A 22,051-nucleotide genomic window follows, 5' to 3' on the forward strand; every position below is an offset into this window, starting at 1 on the left:
GTTATGACCGCTCGGCGTCTTGCCTGATCTTGGTGTCCTCTGTGTTTTGTGGGGGAGTTAACGGAGGGGGGGGGGCGGGGCGGGGGGGCCTGGGACGCCGACTCTGGCTCCAGCCAGACTCTTCTTGCCCAGCTTGGGCAGTTGGTCCCTCAGGGGCAGGATGGGTGGTGGGTACCCAGGCAGTACCTGGGCCAGGGCAGGTGATACCAGGGCCCGAGGGACAGCAGCAAGTGTGTGGGCAGGTGAGGAGAACTGGCTGGGGGTCAGGGTGGAATCTGCACAGCCCTGACCTTGGCCATCTGCAGCGCCCGGGCTTTGGGAGGGCCTGGCTTGGGTAGTCTCGGTACCCACTCGAGGCCCTGGAAGTGCCACCCCATGCCAGGCCACGCACTGGGGAGGAAGTCCCGGGCTGCTGTCTGCACCCTCTGGGCTGGACCCCAGGGAGAACCCCTCCTCGTGCCTCCTGCCCTCCCATCATCAGGATGGGGCAGGATGGGTGGTGGGATCTGCCCAGGCCAACCAAACTGGTCAGACCCTTGGCTCCCTGTCAGTGGGGCTTTTCCTATTAGTAGCCACTGGGAGTCGGCAAGGCCCAGCTCTGGCCTGGACACGCCACCAGGGAGTTCATGTTGACCCTGTGGCCGCTCTCCTGGCACTCGCCTATCTGCAGTCGGCTGCTGAGCCAGGCTGGTCCATGCTGAATCGGCTGCACAAAGGCCCAGGCCACACCACGGGGACACGGGACAAGAAGGGGCGCTGGGCTTTGGCCTGTGACTTTCAAGAAGGCATGCTCCACGTGGCAGCGTGCAGCTCACCCCGAGGCCTGTGGTCTCTGGTACAAATTGTGTGGCCATGGCTATCTGGTTCAGAATATCCCACCACCCTAAGAGGAAGCCGGGCCCCATGAGCACCCCCCATCCCTCCCCAGTCCAGCACCCGTGGGTCCATGTCCATCTTGGACTCTGTCCTGTCATTGGGTCACGCATGGTGGCCTGTGCATCCGGCTCCAACCGAGCAGAGTCCTCAGGTCTGTCCACACTGCAGCTGTCAGCTTGCTCCCGCTCTGGCCGAGGATACTCCTGTGTGTACACATGGACTGCCTGGGCGTCCACCTGTGGAACTCACTTCCACGTTTGCTGGCTGTGAACATGCGTGTGCACGTCCGTGGGACATGCTCAGACCTTTGGCCTGTCCTCTTCAGGGGCCACTGCCCCCCTCCCATGGTGGCTGCTGTGGGTACGGTCCTCACCCTCGCGAGCCCTTCCCAGCTCTGCCCTGGTGACCACAGCGCCTGGCGGGCGCGATGCCTTCTCCACCCTGGGAAGCCTGGGCAGGTACCCCTCATCCAGCCTCCTGGCCCAGGGGACAGGCACCTGGGGAGGGGAGAGGCCCCTGGGTGTCCCCAGGCCCCCAACACACAGAAAGGGCACAGACCTGGTGGCTTCACCTTGACCGTTTTATTTGCATTTTTAAAAAACAATTAAATTAGAATACAAATATTAGAAAACAGCGGCCTCGGCTGTGGGCAGCGTGGGCGGCCGCCGGCGGGAGTTCATACAGCAGTCCTGACGCCCGCCGCGGCCCCACCCTGCCTCCTGACCAGGGCAGCGGGAAGGGCCCGCAGCGCAGGGGGGCCCTCTGCCGCGTGGGGGCGCCGGCTCCAGGGTGGGCGTGGGAGCCCCGGGCCGGTGGGAGCCCAGGAGCCTGGCGGGAGGGGAACCAACCCAAATCAAGAGACCTGCCGCCCTCGGACGCCACGCCCTCCCTGCCCGGGCGCGGCGGGGCTGGCGGTGGACATCTGTGCTGTTCCGTAGGGAAGTTAACCTGAATTGGAGTTACCGAGGTAGCTGGCTAGAAACTGACCCCCCCACGCCACACGGTGCCGCACCGGGGCCGCCTCCCGGGGGGCGCTGGCCACCGCCACCGCCGGGTCTTCAAGATACCAAGTTATTGCACTTTCAAAAACAACCCACCTGCGGCGACCGCCCGCCCCGCCCATGGCTTCGGAGCCCAGCGCTGTGGGCGCGGCGAGGGTCTCCAGGGAGGACGCATCGCGGAGAGCAAAGCAAGGGGACAGACGCATGTCGCTCAGTTGTGGTGGTCGCCGGGCCGCCACCCCCACGGCCAGGCCCCAACTGGAATGGTCGCTGCCAGGCTCCTGGGTCCCTCCCACGCAGCCCCTGCCCTCCTGGGGCCTGGCCTGTGCGGGGCGGCCTTGTGGAATAGTCCGTCTTTTTGTCGGTTTCGTTTTTCTTTTTCTCGTTTTTTGATTTTTTTTTTTTTTTTTTTTTTTTGTCATTTTACTTTTTTTTAATCCCCGAGAGGAGAGTCCAGAGGTGCAGGTGCCAGGAGCCAGGGAGGGCGGAGAGGACAAACGGACAATGAAAAGAGAAGGAATCGCTGCTCCTCTGCGCCCGGCCGCCCGCCCTCCGCATGGTCAGCACCAGGGAAATTTCAGGTCATGTGGCCGGCGGTCAGCAGGCCGGAACCAGGCCCTTCTGGAAGGGGCAGCGGCGCTTGGGCCGGGGTCCCTCCTCGTCCTCGTCCTCATCCTCCTCTTCGTCCTCCTCCTCCGAGGACGACGAGCTGTCCAGTGTGAGGTCCACCACGTCGGTCCCGGGCTTGCCATTCTCCACGCTGCCCACTGAGGCTGCCCCGCTGCTCGCGCTGCCCAGGGTGCCACCTGTGCCGCCGTTGACACTGGGGGTGGGCAGGAGCCCGCTGGCATCTGAGGTTCCTGTGGGCAACGGGGACGTGGGCACTCAGGAGGCTGCGACAGGCACAGCAGGGGACCCACGGCCATCACGCACAGGGCCAGCCACACCCATAGCCACGCAGGACGGGCGCAGGGCGCGGGACTCACCGAGCACCAGGATGGGGCCCTGGGGGCTGCAGCTCCGCTCCTTCTCGGTGCGGATCGGGCACCAGGAGCCGTCCACCAGGTACTCGATCTCATCGGCGTCCTCACACTCGCTCAGGATCTTGGAGAGGAGCCTGGGCGAGGGGGTGGGCTGATGCCGGGCTAGGCCTCACCCCCGGCCCCCTGCCCTCTACGGGGCTTACCAACTCCCCACCCATCTCTGCAGAGCTGGTTTCGAGACTGTACCAACCGAACCCAAGGGCTCCAGGGTGGAGGACTGGAGGGCCTTCTGCACACCTGGATGTGTGGCCCCAGGAGGCCGGCAGGCAGCTGGCCTGGCAGCCACGAGTGCACACAGGAGGTCCGTCCCCAGTCACCCTGAAGGGTGGCCAGGGGGCCTGCGGCCTCATATCAGAGCACTATTCTGGGGCTGGGCACCACCAGGCAGTCGCCGCTGGCCCTTCAACCCCCACCTCTACTGCATGACACCCCACTTCACAGACGGGGAAACGGCCGAGAGGTGACCACACGAGGACGAGCAGAGCGGAGGCCAGCGTAGGAACCCGCTCTCCAGGCAGACAGGACACTGAGGCTCGGGAGGGTGCACATGGCTCCAGGCCCTTAGAAGCTCTGGGGACAACGGGGCCACCTCACTCCCACACTGCAGTTCCCATAGAGCATGTACTGCACACGGGGTCCCTCTGCATGGGGAACGTCCCGCCGTCCACAGAAGGGAAACAGAGGCCGTGGCAAGGACAAGAGCCTGAGGTCACAAGACTGGGCAGCTGGCTCTGGTTCCAGTTCTGCCCCCAGCACCTACTGGCCACGAGGCATGTCAGAGGGGGCACCGTGTCACGGGTAAGTCCGCACAGGGCACGCTGGCCACCGTGCCCCCAACCACAAGGGAGAAGCCTTGTCCCACTCAGGGCCACCCTTGCAAAGGCCAGTGGGCCACTTCCATCCTGGCTGGCCCCCACTGCCACCCTCACCCAGGTCCCCAAGGCCTCTCCTGCTCTCCCGCAGCAGCAGCTGTCAGCAGAGGGCTTCTGAGGGCAGGTCCAGGGCAGATGGGCAAAGCCACAGGAGACACTATGTGAACCCCTCCAGGAACCTCCCGGCTGCCCTGCGACACCAGGGCTGAGGTGGCCGGGACCAGGCCCTCGGGGAAGCATAGCACCTGCCCAGCCCGCTGGCCTCTGCAGCCGGGGGCCACTGCTGCTCTGAGCTGAACCACCAGCTCTGGGCCTGGGGGAGGCGGGTGCCGGGTTGCACAGCTGCCAGGCTGGGAACAGAGCGGCCATTCAGGTCCAGCCCACGTGCCTGGTCCCAGGGGCCTCCTCACTCCACTTGGAGGCCAGTAGCAGCTTGGCCCTTCCAAGAAGGGCTTAGGCTCAGAACTAGTGAGACCTGGATTCAAGTCACTCCAGGCCAACCTCCTACAAGTTAGTGGTAGGGTCTCGGTGGGGGCAGTCCCCCCTGAGGCTCAGTGTCCTCATCCGTTCAGTGGAGGGGCATCCTGGGTGGGGCTCAGGGGTGGACGCCTGCCAAGCATGTGAGGCCCTGGGCTCCCCCAGCACCGCAGAGCAATAGCAGCCCGAGAGTCAGAGGCAGGGCAGGTGCTTCAAAAGGGAGTCCACCCCATGACCGCTGCAGGCCACACTGTCTCTGGCGACCGAGGTGGGGTGGGGGGAGGTGAGGGGGTGCAGCCAGCGCCTGGCAGGAGCCACCTCAGGTGCCAGGGACAACTGAGCTCAGTGTGTGGAACCTTGAGACCTGGGCAAGCTTCCCACCCAGCAGAAAGGCCTGTCCCTGGCGAGTCCCCAGCAGCTGTGGGCCTGCCTTCACCTCCCCACAGGGAGCAGGGGCAGGGTGCTGTCTGCAAAGGGCCTCCAACTCCCGCAGGCTCAGTGCTGGCCCAGCAGGTGCCCACCTCACGGGGAAGAGCCAGAGCCACTCCTGAGGCCCAGGCCACGCCACAGCCTCCAGCACCTGCTCGCATGGGGCCAAGCCATCCTCCGCTGCCCATGGCACTGGCTTCACGCTTCCCACAGCAGGGCCCAAGGAGACGAGGGGCTGCCCAGCATGGCACCTGGCTGCCCCTGGGCTCCAGGACTTACCCGTCGATGATGAGCTGGTCGTAGGGAGCTGGCTTGTCACACACTGGACACAGCCAGGTGGGCTTCTTCTCATTCATCTGCAGGTAGAAGACGGCGTCGAAGCACTGCAGGTGTGCGCAGGTCTCCGCCCGGCAGGGCACCGAGAGCCGCATCTTCACCAGCTGCGGGAGGGGCGGGTGAGCAGGCCGGCGGGACACCAAGGGGACCCCAGCCAGGCCCTGCCCGCCTTCGCTCCCACACCAGCTGCACCAGCGCCACTTGGAGGGATGGAGGATGCCTGGGCCTGCGGCTCTGGGAGGGAGCAGTGCGGGGACCTGCCAGCCACTTACCGGGCAGATGAGGGAGACCCGCACACCGGTGGTGGCGATCTCGCTGTCGGGATCCAGGCGCAGCTTCTCCTTGACTACGTGGAGGGGACAGAGGACAGTGTCAGAGGGGAGGGACGGGCAGCCTGGGTCACAGCCCACAGGACGCGCTCACTCCTAGAAAACGCTTCCCTGGTGGGGACCCAGGCTGGCCTGGGAAGAGTGTCTGAAGGACCCCAAGGCCCAGTCTGTGCCCAGCCAGCGGGTCCCACAAAGGTCCCCTCACCTGTGGAGATCCTGCTGACCTCTTCTGGAGAAATTCTGGCAGCACCCACAGAGCACCCACTGTGACGGCTATTCTGTCACCAAAGCACCTCCCAAGGACATGGCAGGGCCTGGACAGGGGTTCCCTACCACCCTAAGGCCAAGTGGCATCTGTGCCCAACACACAGCAGCCTCAGGGTGAAGCCCAACTTCTGTGGCAGAAAGAGGTCTCAGGGTGCCACACAGTCTGTGGGACGGTCACGGGACATGCAGAAAGAGGCCTCAGGGTGCCACACAGTCTGTGGGACGGTCACGGGACATGCAGGCCCTAGGAGAAGATGGCCTTCTCATGGCCATGGTGGCCCATGGCCTCCTCCAGGAAGCCGTCTTCTCTCCCCTCCTCCTGTCTCAGGCCTGGGAAGTGCCTCTCTGTGCCCCTCCTGACCCCCAGATCTCCGTAGAGCCCTGGGCACTCAAGGGCCAGGTGGGCAGGCCTTGGCCAATGGCGCGGCACCATCCTCCCACCCTGGCCAGGTCCTCGCTGCCTGGCCTCCTGCACCCCCTGCTCACAGGGCCTCCTCAGTGCGAATTCCCTCCTGCTGAGTGCTGGGGCGGCCTCCAGACAGCTAGAGGGCGCGGGGCCTGTCCTACAGGAGACCTCCCTGCTCCTACAGGAAGGCGGTGTGTGTAGCCAGAGGGTAAAGCGAGCAGACCGACAGGACTTCCTGGAGACAGAGAGGCCACCGTGGAGACGCACGCCCGTGGCTGCCTGGGCAGATACCTGCCACCTCAGCCCCCAGCCAGTGGGGCCCAGTAGGGCCCAGTGCTCCAGGGCTTGTGGCCAGGCCCGACCGTCAGCAGCACTACCTCCTCCTGGTCAAGGCCCACTGTTCCCCCAGGACCCTGAGAGGGGAGCAGAGGTGGCAGAGCAGTGCACAGGCCTTGGGGCCATGGGGCCACAACGATGACTCTGTCTGTCTCCTTCTGGTCACGGGGACAGGGCTGGGTCGCACACAGGGCTTCCTCTGTGACACGCAGGGGCAGTGGGCTGACTCCCACCTGGGGGCGGGGGCAGGAGGCTTCCACATAGTGAGGCTCAGAGGCCCTTCCGAGGCTGGAGGCCACGGGATGTGGAGAGCTGGGGTGGAGCCCAGGGTCCACCTGGGCTGGGCAAGGCCCTCCCCTCCCACCTGCAAGAGACTGGGTTAGTGGAAGGGGCTGAACAAGCCCAGGGACCTGTGGTGCCTCTCCAGCGGGCACCAGAATCCAGAGGCCAGGTGGTTGGGCCCCACCCAACTGCCCCTCCAAGGACAGGACCGCACAGCCCAGCCCCGCCCCACCAGGCAGGCCCACGGAGAGGCCTCCCCAGGATGGCTTGGGCCTGTTCTTGTGAAGAATGGCCACCAGAGACGACCAGCAGCTTCTCCAGGCCACACAGCCTGAGTGCCTGTGCTTGGCACCCCTGGTGGGCACCCAGGAAGCACACTGCTCCTGCCCGCCGGGTCACCCAGCGCCTCTCAGGTGCTCTAGGTTTCATTACGTAACAACAGCACGTGTCGTGAGCTCAGGAAGGAGGAAACAGCAGCCCTGTCCCCTGCACGACACCCTCAGCCAGCTATGACCCCACCTTGCCTGAATGCCAGGCCAGAGCCACCCATGGCAGCCTGAGGGCTCGCTGAGGGCACAGGCCCTGGGAACAGGGCCCCAAGTCCTCGGCCCCTATGGGCCGCAGCCTGCTCCCCACCCTGCAGCATCGTGCAGAGGCCTCCTGGCCTCCCTGGTGCCACAGCCCCCAAGCTGACTTGCTAAGCCTGGGCTCACCGACTGTCAAGCCCACCCCTCACGCCCAGGAAGGAGGGTCCCTGGTACCAGGGTGGCCACCGGCCCCCCGCCACCACTCACCCAGCGCCTTGCATAGCTCCGGGTGCTTGACCCCGATGGTCCTCAACCTCTGCAGCAGCTCCGCCGAGGTCAGCTGCCGCACCAGGTACAGGGCCACCGAGTAGCTCTGGGGAGAGGGCAGGGGTCAGCCCAGCAGGGCCAGGCCAGGGGGAGGCCAGGTTGGGTAGGGGAGGCCCACTCACCTTGCCGTAGTTCCCCCAGGTGACGGTGATGCGGTTGGTGGCTGAGGACAGGTACATGAGGTGGGTGAGGTTGATGGGGCGGCAGGGCCTCTTGGGCTCCACTCCGGGCTTGTTGGAAGGGTAGTAGCCCTGCAAGAGGATGGCTGCTCAGGGCACTTGGGCAGTGCCCAAGTGTCCCCCCACCCCCACCCGCGCTGACCAGGGCCGCGGCTCACCGGGACTGAGCAGTAGCTGTGGTTGACCTTCACGGCGATGTTGGGCGGGTACTGGTCCTCCTGCGGGCAGCTGGCATCTGAGTAGCAGATCCTGCAGCAAAAACAGGGACAGCTGTTCTGGGGACTGGGAGCAACTGCTGGTCCCTACACAATGACGGGGGTCAGAGAGTGGGACAAGGGGCCAGCGGTGCAGGGCCTGGGGTGCAGTGCGTGACGAGGACATGGCAGCGGGTGAGGGTGGGAGGGCCGTGGCCAGGGCGGGTGGCCGTAGCCAGGCTGCAGACGTACCTCAGGACCACCTGCACGGCCTTGACTCCAGGCTGCAGCTCCCTGCACCGAGCGGACCAAGGAGAGAGGAGGTCAGTGAGGGAGGGGCCAGCACGCCCGCCGCCCGCCAGCTGCAGGAGCCCGCCAGCTGCACCGCGGTCTTGCCGGGGAGCCAGCGGCACCCTCGCCAACATCATCAGCTGAGGGGCTCCCCGGAGGACACCAGCCACCGTGGCCCACGCTGGAAAGATGACTCGTCCCAGGCGAGGGGCGCATGCCCGGGGCAGGCTCTGTGTGGCGCTGCGTGCAGCAGGGGCCTGAGCGGGAGGGGCTGTGGCAGTGAGGCTCACACCCCAGGAAGACGAGGCTCAGAGGGTCCCCAACCTCTGCCAGGCCACCCAGCCTTTGTGGCCACTGCACTAGACAAAAGCCATGACCAATTTCAAGAGCGAGGATGAGGGGCTGGAGGACCTTGGACCCATAAGGAGGCAGGGACTCAGACGTGGGTTCCACGGACTCAGACGTGGGTTGTGACCCTAGCTCTGCACAGGCCCCCAGAGGAGCTGGCCAAGTGACCTCTCCTGTCTTTGCTTGTGGTGCTAGGAATGGAACCCAGTGCCTCATATGGAACACACACATGCTCTGCCTGAGCTGCACCCTCAGTGTGACCTCCCGTCCTGAGTGTCTGCTGGTCTCTGGAAGACAGATGGGGTGCTCATGGGAACCCCTCTGGGTGAAGGGCGAGGAGCACCCGGCACACACGGCATCTGACAAGGGCTCCCCAGCAGGGCTTGTGTCTCAGCTGGACATGCGAAGGCCTCAGAGAGCTCTCAGTGGCCCCTGCACTCCACCTGTTATAGCTCAGGTGCCTCATCTGGGCTGACCCTGCCTCCAGGGAATAGGAGGTGACATTCGGGGACACATGTGGTGTCACAACTGGGGAGCTCCTGGCCGAGTGATGGAAGCCAGGGGTGCAGTTTAGCACCTTGCAGCCCAGGACAACACCCACAGAACCACCCAGCCCCGCCCTTGTGAAGGGGGACAAGGAGTCCATGTTGGAGCTGAAGGGTACGTGCCAACACTGAGCACGTGGCCCTGGACGTGAGGGATGTGGCTCTCGGGCACCACGGCGGCCCTGCAGGCAGATGGGCGGGCACCTGGAGTTCCGGATCAGCTCCACCTGCCGGGGCGTCAGGGCGAAGATGCACGGGCTCTCCTGCAGCTTCTCGCTGTTCTGTGGGACTGAAGACAAGTGGGGTCAGGGCCACGTCTGCCCGAACCCTGATGCAGGCCCCCCATGCAGCCCCGTCTCTGAGCCCCTCTCCAGACCAGGAAACAGGAAACGGGAAGCCAGAGTCAGTGGGGTCCTGTGAATGTAGCAAGACTGCCCAAGGCCCCTGGTGCGGGAAACTTGATCTTGTCCCCTTGCAGGAGGAGGGGAGGACAACCCAGCTGGGCCCTTGGCCTGGCTCCCTGCATGCTTTCAGAAACTGGCCCCAACTCAGGGACCACAGGCCTGTAAAGACCACAGTGGCTGGTCAGAGTGGGACCACATGTGGGGCCTCGCTAGAGATCACTAGAACCTCCTAGGGCCAAGGTCAGGAAGGTCCTGAGAGGTGGCGCCATGCCGGGGGCACAGCTGTCCTTCACGCTCCACTGTAGCTAAGGCCGCGGGGCAGAGAGAACCTTTCAACCAAGTGCGAAACACAACAGAGCAACACTTGCAGGCGCAGCCAAAGCAGTTCCGGGAGAGGAAGAGGATTTCAGTTTTTATTTTGTGGGGCTGGGGACGGAACTAGGGCTCCGCCACTGAGTCACACCCCCAGTCCTCTTTATGTTTTGAGACAAAGTCTCACTAAGATTCCCAGGCTGGCCTTGAACTTGCGATCCTCCAGCCCCAGCCTCCCAAAGAGCTGGATGGCAGGCATAGGCCACAGGTCCTGGCCCAGAGAAGATGAAAGATGCAGGCTTCCTCCAGGAGCAGCTGGAAGAAGAAGGGCAAGTCAAAGCCAAAGTCACTGGAAGGAAGAAAATACTCGGGAAAAAATGAAAACCAAACAGGAAAGATGATCAAAGCCAAAAGCTCGACTTTCGCCAGATTGAGCAATGAAAACAATGGCGTCGACCAAGGCTCTCACCATCAGCAACAGACCAGCAGCCTCCCGCTCGGCAGGCACCGCGCCACCTCAGATGCGCCACCTCAGACGCACAGTGGGGAAGCTCCTGGCCCGGGGCAGAAACCAAACACGGCTCCAGGGAGACCTTTCTGCAGGAGGCAGAGCTGCAGGCCCAGCCCGAGGGTCCCAGGCACAGTGAGCTGGGCACCTGGGCGCTCAGGCTGCTCTGGACTGGCTCTGGCCTGCCAACCCTGCCCAGAACTTTCTGAAACCCAGATCGTGAGGCTCGATGGCACGGGACAGGACACCCGTTCCACCTAAGAGCAACTCGGGCCCAGAGCCAGGAGGCCTGCGCCTCCTCACAGGTCAGCTTCTTGGGTGCCCACCACTACTGGGTCTGTGTTTAGGGCCCAAAGGTGACTGTGGTGACAGCCATGATGCTGCAAGCCAATCCCGATTGCTCGCTGAGGGCCTAGCAGGTCTCTGGATGAGTGCCACCTAACTGTGAAGGGGCTGCACACAGGCCACCTGCAGACAAGTCTGGATCTGCCCAGGGGCCTGGGGGGCAATTATTCTGGAGGCAGGAGGGGAGGCCTCACAAGGTGACACCTGAGCTAGGCCCTGAAGACCAGGCAGGAGATCAAAATGCCACCCCCACCTGATCCACCCTGCAGCTGCTCCCGGAAAGCAGGAGTGGAGAGCAGGTCCCCAGCAGGTGGCTTAAAGTAGTGAGAAAGGCCTGTGAGCCCAGTCACCAAAGACACAGCATCCGCCCCTTCCCTGAGGGGTGTCCACTTCTAGGTGAGGCCAGGCAGGCAGTGTGCCTGGCTCAGGGCCTGGGGTCGGCCCTGCACACCTCTTCTGCTGTACCGCTGGCCCACGTCCTGATGCTGCTCCGAGTAGCCAGCAGAGGTGAGTTGTCACCTGGGCTGTGACATAGCCCTGTCCAGAAAGGCTGGTGTCTCCTCTAAAACTGTGTGCCTCTGCCACACTGGTCAGAAGCACGGACACACTGCCTGGCGTCCAGGGCCAAGCCCCCTCCTCCCCATCCTGCTACATACCCACTCCCTTGGCCAGTCCCGGAGGCTGTTCCCAAACACTGCAGGCACCCAGAGGCCGGGCCCTCGGGCTGCCTTCCCTGGCTCTGATCAGACCCCTGAACTCTGAAGAGCTGCAGATGGGGAGCTCCCAGCACTCAACTCCCCCACCCTGCCCTGTTCCCACTGCCACTCCCCATCATTCCTCAGGCCCAAACCACTCCAGGAGGCCCCCGTCCACATGGACCACGGGCCCAGCCACCCAGACTCCTCCTCAGGACCCCATCAGCTAAAGACATCCTGCCTCAGGGCCTTTGCGCTTACCGGTCTCTCTTCTGGAACATTCCTCCCACAACTACCTCCATGGCCCTCTGTCTTCCCTTGCACAATCACCACAGAATAAAATGCTTCCCTGAGCCCCTCATTGAAAACCTGCAACCGCCATGCCTGGCTTTTCTTCACAACCTTGACCTCCTGGGAACTGATCCACCTCCCCACAGACCTCCTGCTCTCCCTTGTAGGCCCACATCGGCATGAGGTCCACAGGTGACGCTGGTGTGTGTGGGCACATGGCGGGTGGGGGGGGCACCACACACGTGCACCTAATCAAGGCAGGGCTCTGAGGAACCAGAAAGTACTGGTTCCCCAGACTCCAAGGAGCCAGAGGGCACGAACAGGGCTGCGACCAGCAGGTGCTCAACCCGAGGGTCACACAGAGCCCGCCCCTCATGGTCCAGGAGTGGAGGGAGGTGCAGGGACCCTGGACCAGCTGGACCCAGGGACCCAGGATCCCACAGCCATCAGGGGCGGGCGGGCGCCTGGTGGCAGGCGCAGGGCCTGGAGCCTGCTCTGATGAATGTTTAATGCCCGGCAGATGCTAAGGAGAGCTGGGCAGCAGCAGCCCACACCAGGGCCCTCTTGGGCGGCTGGATTACAGCAGGGCCGATCCCTTGCGGGGCCTGGACTCTGCCCAGCAGGATGCTCCCCTCGCCAGAGACCCAGGGTGCCAAGCAGGTCCTAGACAGCACCCCAGGCAAAACCAGGACAGGGTCTGTCGGTGGGCAGCACCAGAGGCTCTAGCCCAGCACTATGACCAGGCTGGACAGCGGCAGGGCGGGGGCTGCATCTAACCCCTACTAGGGCCTGTGGGTTCTAACCCTGAAGGTGTGAGGAACCTGCCAGCCCTGAACCCTGGCTTCCACACCCAGCCTGGTGCTGGCGCTGCTAGGTAACCGGCAGCCGGCTCCACCACGTGGCCCTGGATGCTGCTCAGCTCTGCATCTTTGCCTGTGCAGTGCCCTGCCTGTGGCCTCAGCCTGTGCCCCCAGCCTGCTCTAGCCCTCCTCCCAGCCCTGGGTTCCATTCTTGGCACCACATAAAAACAAATATTTAAATCCGTAAACGTATTGTGTTCATCTACAACTTAAAAAAAAAAAAAAAGACATTAAGCAGAGCATGGTGGCACTGGCCTATAATCCGGGCAACTCAGGAGGCTGAGGCTAGAGGATCACAAGTTCAAGATCAGCCTCAGCAATTTAGTAAGACCCTGACTCAAAACAAAAAATAAAAAGGGCTCGGAATGTGGCTCAGTGGTTATGTGCCCTGGGTTAAGTTCAGTACCATTAAAAAAAGAAGAAAAAATGTTGCAAAATGAGCTGGGGATGTGGCTCAAGCGGTAGCGCGCTCGCCTGGCATGCGTGCGGCCCGGGTTCGATTCTCAGCACCACACACAAACAAAGATGTTGTGTCTGCCGGAAACTAAAAAATAAATATTAAAATTCTCTCTCTCAAGAAAAAAAAAAAAAAAAAAAAAAAATGAGACCATGGGCGGGGACTGTGGCTCAGTAGTAGAGCACTTGCCTAGCATGTGTGAGGCACTGGGTAGAATTCCCAGCACCATATAAAAGTAAATAAATACAATAAAGGTATTGCATCCACCTACAACTAAAAAAATTACATGAGACCAGCCGGGTGTGGTGACCCTTGCCTGTAATCCCCGCAGTTTGGGAGGCTAAGGCAGGAGGATCCAGAGTTCAAGGGCAGCCTCAGCAACGGCAAGGCACTAACAAGCAATGTGGTGAGACCCTGTCTCCAAATAAAATACAAAACGGGATGTGGCTCAGTGGTTGAGTGCCTCTAAGTTCAAGCCTTCGTTACCCCTCCTCAAAAAAGAGAGAGAGACCAGCCGGGCATGGTGGCACCCACTACAAGGCCAGCGACTCAGGAGGGGGGCAGGACGATGCGGGCTTGAGGACAGCCTGGCAGGGTAGCAAGGCTTTAGCAACTCACCAAGGCCCTGTCCTGTCTCAAAACCAAAAATAAAAACGTGAAGAATGGGGAAGTAGCTCAGGGGAAAGTGCCCTTGTATTCAACCTCCAGAACAGCAGCAAAAGGTAAAAACAAAAATAAACAAAAGCCCAGACAGGAGACTCAGAAGAGTGCACCGGGCCCCACAAGGTCTCCAGCCCCCAGACCCGCCAGCCTCCACTCCTCCCCAGCCCACCATCCCTGGGGGTTCAGGAAACTGTCCCTCCTCCTGGGGCACCTCACCCTCGGGCCACAGTGGCCTCCACTCAGTCCTGTGAGGGAGCCCTCTAGAGGCCAGGCCCCTGCTCTCCTTGTTCCTCTGCCTGGAGTCGGCTCCTGCCCCTCCTCTACGGCTGGCCAATTCCTCGGCCTGAGGTCTAGGCTGGAATACTGCCTCTTCCAGGAAGTCTTCCTGCCAGCTCCTCCACAACAGCCCCCAGCCCACTCCCCACGAGGACAGCCATACCCCAGTCCCCTCTAGTGCCTGCTGGGCGGCACCGGGGCAAGGAGATACCAACACCGTGTCTGGCATCAGGGCAGTGCTGGCCACAGGGCTTAAGAGCCCAGAAAAGGGGCACATGTGTGACCTGCACACAACACAGCAGTACCAGACCAGAGCCCCAGCCATCACTGATGCTGCCCCCTGGGGACAACCCAGGGGCCACTCACCCGCCTGCGGTGGGCTGCAGTGCTGCCTCAGGACACCAGGAGCAGGACGCCAGGAGCCAGCAGCTCGGGTGGCAGTGAATTTCCCTCCTCTGCCCTGGTCTCATGAGGGCGCCTCTTGGGCACGCTCTGGGAGGAGGGTCTGGGCCCCTGGTACTGCCTGGCCCTTCTCTGCTGAGGTCATCAATGGCCTTCTGCCTAGGCTCACCTGCCCAGACTCCCCTTGCTGAGGGCAGGGTTCCAAACCTGACCTCCCAGGAGGCAGTGCAAAGTCCAATCTGCTGGGAATGAGGTCAGGACCGGGAGGATGGAGCGGGGCTGTGTGACCTTGGGCAAGTCTCCTGACCTTTGGAGGCACCAGTCCCACACCCCATGGAGCCGCCCATCTGCCTCCCAGCCCTTCCAGCTCCTGGTCTGCGCCAGCGCCCACCCCTCCCCCACCCAGCATTCCACTCGAGGTGATTTATGGCTCCCATCGCCTGGTGCAGCCTGCAGCCCACAGTCAGCCGCAGCTCTACTGGGGGAGTCCACTTGGGCGTGTGGGTCTTGTTTTGGTTAGTGGGTCGTGGCCGGGGCAAGGAGGAAAGAGAAGCTGGCAGAGCTGGGCCTCTAGAAGAGGGCAAATCATGGAAGGTTGGGGGCCGGGACACAGAACCCTGGGTTCTGGAACTGAGGGAGCACTGCCTTGGATCCAGACTCTGCCATGGCACCTAAGTGCACAGGGCATGGGGTCCCCGGGAGGCAGCGCACTCTGCTGGGAGAGGCTCCCCCAGACTGGAGCACACAGGGGACTCTGGGGAGGAAGGCAGGGCGGGGTCGGCCTCTTTGTTCTGAGCAAGAGCAGAATGCTCCTGGTGGAGACAGGGGAGTGGGCTCTCCCAGAGATCAGGTGACCAGATCTGGGGGGACAGGGGCACAGCAATGCGTTGTGGGGCGGCAGCCTGCAGGAAGCAAGCCCACATGCAGGCAGGAGGTGAGCCTGGATACCTCAGGTTCAAAGTCACCTCCAGCCCGTCCCCTCAGCACCCAGGCTGGGGGACCCAGCCTCCCTGTTGCTCAAGTCATTCTGGAGACCTCTGGAGTTCAAGACGCCACTTTGACCTTCAGAACCATCCAGCTCTCCCAGAACCCCAGGGAGATGGCTGCCAGCACCCAGAGTGGGCTTGGCCAGGGGCCAGCAGCACAAACTTGGAGGACACTGGTCCCCAATGCACCCTTGACTCTGGACAGGTGCTCCTGGGCCAACCTACTTCCCGAGAAACCCTGCCGGAGCATGCGGCCTCAGTGGACTGCTGAGGTCAAGGCTGCCCTTCCTCCCTTCACTTCCTGAAAACTCATCAGGGACAAGAGTCCCTCCCACCCAGTCCCACGAGGACAGGAGGTCCAAGGGTGGTCAGTGGGAGGGAGATACGGCCTGACCCCCTCCTGGCTCCAAGCTCCAGAGCAGGAGAGGGGTCTGGCTAGAGCTGAAATGTGCATGCCCTATAGGCGCCCCTGGTCCTCACTGGTGGCCAGGCAGGATGCTGGGTCAGCAGGGTGGATGAACAGGGGTTCTGAGCTGCAGCCAGGAAGCCAGGAGGCGTGGCCTCTGCTGCCCACCTGCAACAGGCAGGTACAGACTCTGTGAGGACATAAGGGGCTGACTGGAAAGGGCGGAGGCAGCAGTAGGGCCCTTAGAGCAGGCCACAGGATAGGGACCCTGAAACCCTAAGTGGGGTGCTAGAGAGAATGCCTGCATTCTTGCCAGCTGCATGCCCTTGCTGCATGCCCTATGTCTGGCACTGCACTGGGACCCCTCCCGTCAGGTTCTCCATTACTTATAGGAACTAACAAACTGGACGGGAGATGGAGATGCTCAGGAGCCTGGTAAAGTCTGAGAGCCTGGGCAGAGGTCCAGCAAAGGCCCCTTATACTCCCCTTCCCATTGGGGGGCCTGGGAGGCTGGATGCTCTGCCCACCCATGAGCCTGGGGCTGTCCAGGTCTCCTCAGTCCTGAGTCCAGGCCAGCGACTGGCTGAGCCCAGGGTCAACACCCATGTATGGCCTGTGTGTATGAGGCTCCCAGGATGGTGTAGGGCGTGCCTACACCATCGTGACCAGCCCTGGCCAAGCCTTCAAATGAGGCAGCAAGGTCACGGGCCTGTCTATAGCCAGGTACAGTGAGATCCTGATGTCAATGATGGGGACAGTGAATAAACAAGAGGACCTTGGAGCCCTGCTGGTCTCCTCCACCTGACTGTCCAGCCTCAGAGAAGTATGTGGAAGCCTGGCCTCACCTTGGCCCAAGGGGCTGTCAAAGGCTAGTCCTGAGGCTGGTGCCTGAGACAAGAGCCTTTGGAGGAAGGGAGCAGGTCAGACACAGCTCTTCAGCCCCTTTTCCACAAGGACTCGGCACATGAAGCCAGCCACGGCCTGGCGTGGCACCCTGCCACACTGTACCAGAAGCATCCATGTGAGCAACACGGCCGGAGTGAAGGTGTGGCCGGTCGAGATCAGTTATCAAGCAGAGTAGGCAGTCAGGCGTGCAGACGCGCGCCTGCAGGCCCAGCTACCTGGGAAGCTGAGGCAGCAGGATCACTTGAGCTCACAAGTTCAAGGCCAGTCTGGGCAACAGCACAAGACCCAGTATCTGTCTGTCTGTCTGACACACACACGCGCACACACACACACACAGAGACGCGCAGCCGTGGTTTCTAGCTCAGCCTGGCCTTTACACGTGAGTGTCCTGGATCTCCCTCCATTTCTCCTCTCTCCCTGAGAACACAAGCTCTAGGACAAGCAAGCCACTGTGCTCGGAGGACACCCAGGCAGCCCACTCAGGGGCCACAGGGCACCATGGCAAGGGACCCAGGCCTATGGGAGGCCACTTGAGGAAGCGGCTCCCTCAGGCCTGGCCAAGCCTTCAGATGAGGCAGCCCTGGCACCGGGAGCTCCTGACAGCAGGCTCAGGTTATGCTTCCAGGGACTGACAGCTGATTGACATCTGTCATGTAAGTGCTAGGCTTGAGGGCAATCCGTTACATGACAACAGCAGTCAGAGGCAGTCCCCTCGCTGCCTGGGAAGGAAAGACCCAGGTCCCTCCCCACTTGCCACGCCACGGTCACCACGTGTGAGACGGGCTGTGTGGCTGGAGGGTGCTGAGTCGGGGGGCGCCACTCACCTAGCTCGGTGGGCTTCAGCAGCTCGTCCAGCATGTTAAAGAAGGGCAGCTTCACCAGGCGGACTTCTGGTTTGAGGGTCTTGGTGGGCAAACGTCCGAGTCCATTTAAGTACTTCCCATAGAGAACAGGGTAGTCAATGTTGGGGCCCGACAGGGGAGTCCTGGGCACTGTGCTGGCCCGGTCGTAGGCCGAGTGCATGGTCAGCGGGTCCAGAGGCCGGTGGGGCTGCGGGCCCGGCTCTGCGCTCTTCTTGGCGTAGCGAGTCTCGTACAGCTCTTTGATCTTCTTGAACAGCTCGGGGCTGCAGTCGAACTGCACCAGCTGCAGGGCCCTGGTGACGAGCTCGTGCTTCAGCCCGCTCTTGCTGCGGCCCACGAATCCCAGCAGCATCTGGAGGTCGGAGACTCGGAAACTCATCACCATGTTCTGAAGAAGAGCAACCACACACATGCTCTCAGAGGCCAGAACTGGCGACATCAGGGGCGTCATGCGGCGGGGGCTGGAAACCAGGACTGCTGCAAAGTCACACCCCCCCAGGACTGGCAGCTTCTGTGGGCTGCCAGCTCACCCTGCCCCCACCGCCCCCCCAAACTCCTAGGCGGACCACTGTGGCAGAGCGCCGGCTCCCCACCCCCACAATCTAGTTCAGGCTCCCTCTTCAAGTCTGAAAGCACCCCAGACGGGGACTGGGACCCAGCGCCTGCCAGTTCCTGGCCAGCAACACTGCCAAGCTCTCCTCTGAGTCTCCACGCTCTTCTTCACGGGCGAAGACGACAATCTGCGAGGCAACCCACATAAAGCACCCGGCGGGGCGAGTGCTCACCCCGTCTCAGCCACAAACACGCTGCCCTGGTGTGGAAGACGCAGCCACAGTACTTACTGCTGTCACCTAGGACAGCCGCACACCCCTCACGCTTCACTCCGAGCCTTAGAACAGCTCTGCCAGGTGAGCAGGAGTGCCCTCAGGGGTGGCATGGGGATCAAGGCCTCACTGAGGCTGGGCATGGCTCCTCTCTGATGCCTCCTCCCCACTGGGCACTGACACAGCTGGGTACTGATGAGGCAGGGACTCCTCTGGGTGTTGTGGGCACTAGGCCAAGTTGTCCCATGGTGGGGCACTCTGGGCCCAGCAGGGTGCTAAGCAGCATCCTGGTCTCCACCTCTCCAGGTCAGGAGTTCCCAGTCATGACAGCCATACATGTCCACAGTCATGGGCCCTAGCTGAAGGCTGCTGAGGGGCCCAGTAGCCACACAGTCTCATGCCCGGTGCCACGGTCAGGAAGGGGGATTGGCAGGATCTGGCACTGACTTCCTGTCCAGTCTCTCTGGCTAAATCAAACAGAGCTCTACAGGTCCCAGAGTTTGACCTGCTGGCTCTTGGGGTACTCTTTCTCAAGACCCAGCCACCAAAGGTGGTGAGGACTCCCTGAGAGGGATGCAAGCCAAGTGTCCTGAAGGGATGGGCCAGGGATCACCTGCTGAGTCCTTAAACCAGCCTGGGATAGATAAAATGTAGTGGAATGAAAACCTCCAGGGGAAGGGAAACAGCATGAGCAACAAGACTGGTTGGGAGGCTGCCACACAGGGCCTCCTGCCCACAGGAGCCCACAGCCACAGACACCTGCCTGAACAGCAGAAGGAGGAACTTCTAGAGCCCCACCAGGTGTTCACAGAGTGGCCTGGGTGTCACAGGCCTCTGTGGCCAGTCTTTGGCACTGAAGAGTGAGGCAGGAGGGTTAGGGTTAGGGTTAGGGTGCAGTAAGAAAAAGACTCGCAGACAAAATGTTTCTCCTGGAAGAGACCCAAGCCCTTAGAAAGGAGGGGTGGTGCTGACAGGTGAGTGCTGACCCTGGTGATCAGCCAAAAGCCCACAGCCCTGCTGACATTATCCACTGGAGCCCCTGTCCACCAAGGTCCAGCTTCTCCAATCAAGCTGGACATCCCAAGCCCAGTGAGCATCCAGCACACCCCTCTCCTGCCATATGCTCTCGACTCGAATTTCTCCGCAGCTGCTGCCACCAAGAAACCTGCCCTTGACACTGAGGAGGGGGCTGCAGAGGGAGCCAGGGAAGACAAATATTCAGGAAGAAGCCCGAGCACTCCAAGATCACTTCCTGCCCAGCTTCATCCGGATCCGCCTGCCTGTCAGAACTGTGTTTATAAACAGTGCCAGCCCCGAGAGCCGGCACAGTTCCAACTCTGGACTTGTTTAGGAACCCCATGGGGACACATCAGCCAAGACAAAGCAGCGGCACCTGGCCTCTGCAGCATGGGCTCCTCTGAGCCTTGGGTGGGTGGGGGGTAAGGCCCCCTCCATGAAAACGCACACGTGTACCAACACTGCAGACATCACCCTCAAGCCTTCTTTTGGGCCTCCAGTGAAGGCTCAGACTTATTTACCAATAAGTCCCCACATCCTCCCCTTGGAGCAGCCCTTATGCGCACCGAACACCAAAGTCTCCAGCCATTCACACGAGGAGCTAGAGAAAGCTCCTGAAAAAAGGATGCTTTTCAATGACATTTAAGGTATTTGAGATAGTAGCAAGAGACCCCAAGAGACAGAGGTGCCTCGGGCCTGGGAAGTTATGCAGCAGCCCCAAGCTCCCCTGAACAGAGGCTCAGGGCTTAGAGAACTTAAAAGAAGGGTCACCTTGGCTTAATTGGAATGGGGGGGGCCCAGCCACCAGAGGATCAAGCAGAGTTCATCATATTGTATTTCAAAGCGCTGGAGGATGTAAGAATGCAGCCCCAGCCCCTCCGCCAAAGTGCAGTGGGGTCCAGAGTTCAGATCTCCTCATCTTCAGGGCAGATCTCTTCCCAAAACCCCAGAGAGGAAGTGTATATGGTGTGGGTCTGGGGGGGTGTGTACCCTATTATCACAGAGCCTGAGGGTTGCCTTTTGGCTCCCAGTGGGCAGAGAAGGATGGAAGCAAGGAAAGGGAGGAGTGAGGAGGAAAATGCACTGACAGGTGCACTGACCAGAGGGAGGAAAGACCAAAGACTGGTATCCCCAGCTCCCAAGGAGCAGTGGTGGTGGGACAATTCTGAAGCAAGAAGGATCAGACACAAGGATGCTGGCCCCCCACCTGGGTCCCAGGGATGCAGATGCTCTAAGCTCAGTCTCAAGAGAGTTAAATGAGGTCCCAGGCTCGGAGAAAGAAAAAGCAGTTACAGAACACTGAACCTAGACCAGAGAATGGGGCACAGAGTGAGAGCCTAAAGAGATCTATCCTGGAACCAGTTGGAGACCCTCCAAAGATCAATATAAGAGAACAAGCAAAAAACGGAAGTCAGAGCAAGGACTTACGGGCTCTGGGCCTGTGCAAGAAAGAGGGAGTCTGATCTAACAAGCGGACTTACTGGAGAGGGGAGTCTGAAGATTACCTCTAGGACAGGACCTGGTTCTGGAGTGCGGAAATGTGCGCTCCCCGAAGGAGAGGTGCGCTCCCAAGAGTCAGTCAGAAGGCAGAGCTCAGGATCCAAGGCTGAAGAGGACTTCGGAAGACCTCTGAGCAAGAACGGGGTCAGCGCTCCACTTGATGGGGAGGGCAAAGGGTGGGCCCAGTGTCCCCCAGGTGTCAGGAGGGGGCGGGGCTCTGGGGCTCACACCGAGGCTGAGGTTCCAAACCGAACTCGCGGCGCAGACGCCGCGAGGACATATACGGTGTGGGCTGGTTTAGGACCCTGGCTCAGCCACCCAGGTGCTGACAGGGGTGACAGAACACCACTTCGGAGGTCCGGGGACACTATGAGCAGGGAGTCACCGACCCCAGGCTGGTCTGCAAGCCGGGGAGATGAGACCCGTTTACAAGCTCTCGGTGCGAGCAGACAGAAACTACCCACAGCCGAAGAGCCCGGAGCCCTGCTCGGGGCGCGGGGTGTCCACCCGCCCCGCTGTCCGCGGGGACTGAGTCTGCAGCCGGGAGGCGCGGCCTTCCCGGTGCGCAGGGACGCCGGGACCCTCGCCACTGGGGTCGGCCGACCCGACCCTGCCTCAAGCGGCGGACCGACCGGCGGGAACACCGCGGCCAGGGCAGGGGGCCCCGCCCCCGGCCTCCCCGCCCCCCGCCCGCACTCTGCGCCCTGGGCCGACAGGGCCCGGAAGGGCAGCCTTGGGCGGGCCGCGCCGCGCGGCCCCGAGCGGAAGGCGCGGACCTCGGCCCGCCGCCCAGCCCCCGCCCCGCCGCCCGCACAGCCCGGCCAGCGCCTCCGCCACTCACTCACTTTGGCCTCCACCAGCTCTGCCGCCATCTTGGCCACCAGCGTCCCCCGCGCCGGGAGCCCCCAGCCGTCGCGTCACGTGACCGCCCGCCACTCGCGGGCGGGGCCGCCTCCCTGGCCAATTAGCACCGGCGCGCGCTCCTCCCCAGGACGCGCGCCGCAATGTAGTGCGCACGCGCGCGCGGCCACCGCCCGAGCCTGGAGCCAATCAGACCCGCCCAACGTCGAACCTCCCCCCCCTCCCCTCGCTTCGCTCGCGGCGACCACGCCCACTCCTGGCGGTGTCTGGCTTCTTAAAGGAGCACGAGCCCCACGCAGGTGGGGGCGGGGTCGCGTCAAAGAAGGGAAAGAGCGAGTGGGCGGTGGTGGCGACAACAATACCGCCAGGTATCAGGATTCCCTGCGCGCGGCGGCCGCCAGGTGCACGCC

At 62.2% G+C, this 22,051-nt stretch overlaps 1 protein-coding gene across 1 annotated transcript; it reads right to left on the reverse strand.

Moving 5' to 3' along the window:
- Positions 1-1,437: 1,437 nt before the first annotated feature.
- Positions 1,438-21,735, reverse strand: Pias4 (protein inhibitor of activated STAT 4). Its single transcript, XM_077109654.1, has 11 exons — positions 21,626-21,735; positions 17,401-17,827; positions 9,270-9,354; positions 8,134-8,175; positions 7,846-7,936; positions 7,631-7,759; positions 7,449-7,554; positions 5,307-5,380; positions 4,978-5,138; positions 2,864-2,994; positions 1,438-2,737 (listed from the first exon to the last, which is right to left on the reverse strand). Exons 1-11 carry the CDS (start codon positions 21,650-21,652, stop codon positions 2,475-2,477), a joined length of 1,536 nt encoding a protein of 511 aa, XP_076965769.1. The 5' UTR covers positions 21,653-21,735; the 3' UTR covers positions 1,438-2,474.
- Between the last annotated feature and the right edge of the window lie 316 nt (positions 21,736-22,051).

Source organism: Callospermophilus lateralis, chromosome 1 (assembly GCF_048772815.1).
Source record: "Callospermophilus lateralis isolate mCalLat2 chromosome 1, mCalLat2.hap1, whole genome shotgun sequence".
In the NCBI taxonomy this organism is placed as follows: domain Eukaryota; kingdom Metazoa; phylum Chordata; class Mammalia; order Rodentia; family Sciuridae; genus Callospermophilus; species Callospermophilus lateralis.